The sequence below is a fragment of the Cicer arietinum genome, chromosome 7, assembly GCF_000331145.2.
Source record: "Cicer arietinum cultivar CDC Frontier isolate Library 1 chromosome 7, Cicar.CDCFrontier_v2.0, whole genome shotgun sequence".
Classification (NCBI taxonomy): Eukaryota; Viridiplantae; Streptophyta; class Magnoliopsida; order Fabales; family Fabaceae; genus Cicer; species Cicer arietinum.
In genome coordinates this window covers 13499879-13504732 of record NC_021166.2, presented here as the reverse complement: position 1 = coordinate 13504732, position 4854 = coordinate 13499879, and the positions used below count along the sequence as shown (strand labels likewise).

General features: G+C 29.6%; 1 protein-coding gene across 1 annotated transcript; it reads right to left on the bottom strand.

The window, feature by feature from the left end:
- Positions 1 to 1284: 1284 nt before the first annotated feature.
- Positions 1285 to 4525, bottom strand: LOC101495928 (floral homeotic protein APETALA 2). Its single transcript, XM_004509060.4, has 10 exons — positions 3853 to 4525; positions 3722 to 3747; positions 3493 to 3523; positions 3269 to 3356; positions 3009 to 3154; positions 2857 to 2901; positions 2672 to 2760; positions 2401 to 2573; positions 2081 to 2290; positions 1285 to 1768 (listed from the first exon to the last, which is right to left on the bottom strand). Exons 1-10 carry the CDS (start codon positions 4377 to 4379, stop codon positions 1568 to 1570), a joined length of 1536 nt encoding a protein of 511 aa, XP_004509117.1. The 5' UTR covers positions 4380 to 4525; the 3' UTR covers positions 1285 to 1567.
- Positions 4526 to 4854: the final 329 nt, after the last annotated feature.

Here is a 4854-nt window from a genome sequence, read left to right as displayed (position 1 = left end):
TGATGATGAAAGCATTTGCTTTAATTATTTTTTAAAATTATTTATAAAGAAATGCAGGTTGGATGGTTATTTTAATGTTTGATTAGTAGTATCATATTTGCAACCAACGAGATATAAAAAAGTTTATCATCAAATCAAAGAATATTGGGTCTGATTCATTAACGAGTCAGAAACTTCCCTCTCAAATTCACAAGTCTAGAATCGTTGAACCCAACCAAAATATACATGAACCAAATCAATTACCAGTACTCTTTTTGATCTGAATAAACCAATTATTACTCTGCTCCATAAAAGTACTAATTAATAATATAAATAGTTTCCATAAGAAAAACATAAATAAATAGTTATTGGGTCTTAAGGGTATTTATTAAAAAAATAAAAGTAAAAACAAATCTAATAGTCTGTATTAATTAATGTACACTAACAGTTTTGTTTGTGGTAACGTTATTATCTATAAATTCTGACATGGAGGGTTAAAGAGTTAAATAACAATGTTGACAATTATACCCTTTTGGTGAGTTCCTTTTATTTGTATCATGAGTGTCCTTTTGAGCTTTAGACGAAGAATGATAAGTCCCTTTCATCATAATGGCTTTGTCTGACTGCTTTTGGCCGAGAGAACTGATTCAAAGGACACCGTTGATTGAGACTACTCATCACAATCTCATCATCATATTTCCAACACACCTCAAAATTAACCCATTTTGTATCTCAAATTTCCCTCTGCCTCCATCTCCTAAAAATGTCATTTCATCCTTTATATAAATTATTTATTTTCAATTCATTTACTATTAATTTATCTTCTCTTTATCACACTTATTCCTTTCAACAAGATCTCATCAAAATAAAATAATTATGTATTTTAAAAATAAAAATACATAAAATAAATGAGATATTAATTTCTATCTAAATAAATTCTCACTTTTTTAATGCAATAGAGACTATAAATTTCTTTTATTATATGTTTGATAGACTAGATTCATCTTACTTTTTTTTTTCTGGTGGAAAGAAGTGGCTATTGACTCTATTTTATTTTATTTTTTTCATTAAGCCATAGCTGGATTTGTGTCAAAGTTTTTTGGTCCAACCTAAATTACCAACCCTTCTAAGGAAGGAAGCTATAGCAAGCATCTTTTCTTTAACTAGCCAAAGTTTTCAAGACCAATCCCAATCTAAAGAAAAATAAGGAATAAATTGACAACCATGTGTTTGTGTGTGTGATATCAATAAATTCCCAAATTGAGAAACATATAGAGCTGTCATAAATAAATACCAATAATAACATAGAAAAGCAAGAAATCAGAGTTATATAACAACAGAAAATATAGTCAGAGCCCAGAATATCTAGTTATAGATTTCGTCCGTTTGTTAGTTTGACTCATCCAAACTAAAGACCAATCAATTCCCAATTTGGAATTTTTGGTGTTATATGTGTCTTAACACTAACATTGCATTCATTTTTTTTATATATATGCTAAGATAAGTAACAAAATAAGGGATGTAGCAAATATGATTATTTGAATGTAATGTATATTGGCTATATAGATAGAAAAATTTGTTTATAGAGTCAAGAGGGTCTCATGAGAGTGTGAAACCCATTTTTGTGCAGCCAAGCTTGAGAAGAGGGTCTTATTTGAGGTGGGAATCCTGATGATGCTGCAGCAGCAGTTGTTAAATATTGTGGCCTTGATTGCCATTCTTCTTGTTCATTTCTTGTTGATAATGAAAGTTCACTTCCAACATGGTTTACATAGCTGCTGCTGGGAAACTACATTTATATATAATTAAATAAGCACTTTAACAAATAAATAAAAATTCATGCACCATTAAAACGTTTAAGTACATTACAAACAATTATGCTTACTAATTTATAAGTAGTTAGGATAAAAATGAAATATTTCTAATGATCTAACTGTTGTTGTTATGGCCGTAGGTATATTGCAATTGCAATTATGGCCACTAATTTTTTAATAATATAAGAAATTGCAAAATGTTATTAACAATAATAATAGGTGATTCTCAATTTTCTCTAATTTAGTTAATGCATGAGCTAAAACAAATTAAGAAGGGTACTACTCACATGAAAATTTGGTGGGTGAGTATGTGCAAAACTATGAAACATTTGTGAGTCTCTAAAGGGAGCATATCTTTGCATTTCATTAGAGGATGAAGAATGAAGGTGAGTTTGACTTAGCATTCTCAATGCTTCACTGTCTCCATGAAAATCCCTTCCATATCCTTCCGTGTTGTTTGGTCTATTAATATATGGTTTTGGTAGTATATTCACAAGCTGAATCAATTATTCACACAAAAAATGTAGAATATTAGGAAATTAAATCAGTAAATAATAAAAAAAAATAACAATTATTATTATTATTATTTTAATTACTAATATTAAACCTTAGGCTTGTTTCCCCCATTCTGCCAATTAGATTCAGATGACAAGTGTTGGTCATGATTTGTAGCATTTGTGGTGTGACTCCCAAATGCTCTAGTATTATTGATGGGCTTTGAACTTGAATTTCCCAAACTTAAATCCAAATTGTGATCAGCAGCGTTACTAGCTGGTTCAGCTACATTGTTTTAATGTGAATAATATAATAATTAAAGACTTCTAGTTGAACAAATTAACCATATAATATTATTTTTGGAGTGCATAATTGCAAATTACCAGAATTAAGCTCACTATCATAGATGCTCGGATCAAAATTGGTCACGGCCTCTTTACCATTGCATTTTATTGCTGCTTTGTCATAAGCTCTATAGTAAAATAAATAAATAAAATTTAATTAAAACCCTAAAATTCATCCATATGATACCATAATAATTAACAATGTAAGCAAAGGTATTAAGTACCTAGCAGCTTCAACCTCGGTGTCAAACAGGCCCAGATAAACGTATCTATTGAAAAATTCATATTAATTAATCATAGCGAGGAAAATAAAAATTCATATTAAACGTATCTTTAGAAGTAATTTTTTTTATATAGAATAGAAAATAATACATACTTCTTTCCTAAAAATTGGCCCATTCGAGCCTCCCATCTTCCACATTTATGCAAAGTTACACCTCTATATTTAGAGCTTCCTCTTGGAAATCCAGTGCTTTGTCGACGAAGTACATGTACAAACTCTTCCTTTGTCAAATTACTCATCTATAATAAAATTAATTCCATTTCAACAAAGTGAAATTAAATTCACAATAGAAAAATACGATCAATGTTATGTAACTCTTCAATATATAAAACATCATATTAATTAATTATCACCTGCTTCAAATCTTCTTCATAATCTTCTATGTTAAAGTTTATATCAGCCTCTACTCCTCGAAACTTAATAGCCGCTCTATCATATGCACTATACACAACACATTAAATATGAATGCATAATTTTTATTAAGCCTCACATTTCCTTAGAAATAAAATTTAATATTTGATTCTCTTTCACGATATAATAAAATTAAAAAAGTTATTATATATATTAAAATGCTCACCGAGCAGCTGCATGTGCTGTGTCAAATCCACCTATACAAATTTATCCAAACAAAAATCATCTAGTCAAAAAAATTTCTCTTGTCTCTACTAAATCATATCATATATCATATCCAACCACAAAATAAGGAAAAATGTTTTAGCTACTTAAAACAAGAAACAAGGAAAATAACTGTCACATAATGTACACAAATAATAAATACAATAATTATTCATTGTCTTTAAACTTACCCAGATACACTTGTTTTCCACAATCCCTGCAATATGAAACACACAAAACAGAACCCAAAAAAAAATCATCAATTTTTTGTTTTTGAAAGTTCACATTTTTATGAAATGAAAAAAGAAGAAATTAAACTAACCATATATGAGATTCCCATCGACCTGTTCTTCTGTAAAAAGTAACACCTCTATATTGTGAACTTTTTGACCTTGGTCCTCTTCTACTCTTTTTCATAGGCTGAGAAGTTTCCACTGATTTTCCATTACCAAGTGTTTCTGATTGACAAAATTTCACACCTACCCAATGAGCACGAGGAAAACTAGAAGAAGATAAAGTTCCACCACTTGATGCTGCTATAGTCATATCTGTTTCTTGATCCATAGGAAAAAATTGTCTTGTCACAGGAAAATTATCATCTTGTGTCACAGAAAATCCAAATATCTTGTTGTTTCTTTTCTTCATAGTTCTGTTACCTTCTTCTTCCAATTCTAATTCTTCTTCTGATTCGTCTTCGATTACAACAGCAGAAGAACTTGAATTTGAAACAGATCCAACCCTTTTTCCTTTATTATCATCATCATCACCATTGATTGAAGTTTTGAGAGAAGAACATCCTTCAGATTCTTCTTCTTTTCTCTTAAAGGGTGTACCATTAAGATCCCACATTCTTGTATATAAAAAAACTAGATGATGGTAACCCAGATTTCTGATTCCAACTCTTTCATAAAAAAATCAAAACTTTCTTTTTGGGCTTCTTTTATTTTGTGGAATTTGAAGAAAAAAAAGTTAATTTATTTTTTTTGGGTTTGTTTTGATTGTCCCTCGTGTGAAGAAGGAAAAATGAAATTATATGTGTTTTTGGGTTTTGTAATATTGTTTGTTTTTTTCTTGAAGAATGAAAGTAAAATAAAATGAGATGTGAAAATAGAGTAGTAGTTGTCAAGTGGGAACTTGAGTGTTTTAAGAATTTTGAGAGAAGAAAAATCAAACCTAGGACCAATGAAGATAAAAAAAATGAGGTAGGTGTTGCAAAAATGTGGTAAAGATGTTATAAAGATGTTTGTTTTCTACTAATGCCTAATACAGCATAGACGAGGCCAGTTTCAGCAATGTTAGCCGAAAGCATCTCACATTCACCTTA

Coding starts and splice junctions, on each gene's coding strand:
- LOC101495928 (XM_004509060.4), bottom strand. CDS start 4,379: ATGTGGGATCTTAATGGTACACCCTTTAAGAGAAAAGAAGAAGAATCT. Junction 2,574..2,671: donor TGATAGTGAGCTTAATTCTG/GTAATTTGCAAT, acceptor AAAACAATGTAG/CTGAACCAGCTAGTAACGCT. Junction 2,291..2,400: donor ATGGGGGAAACAAGCCTAAG/GTTTAATATTAG, acceptor TAATTGATTCAG/CTTGTGAATATACTACCAAA.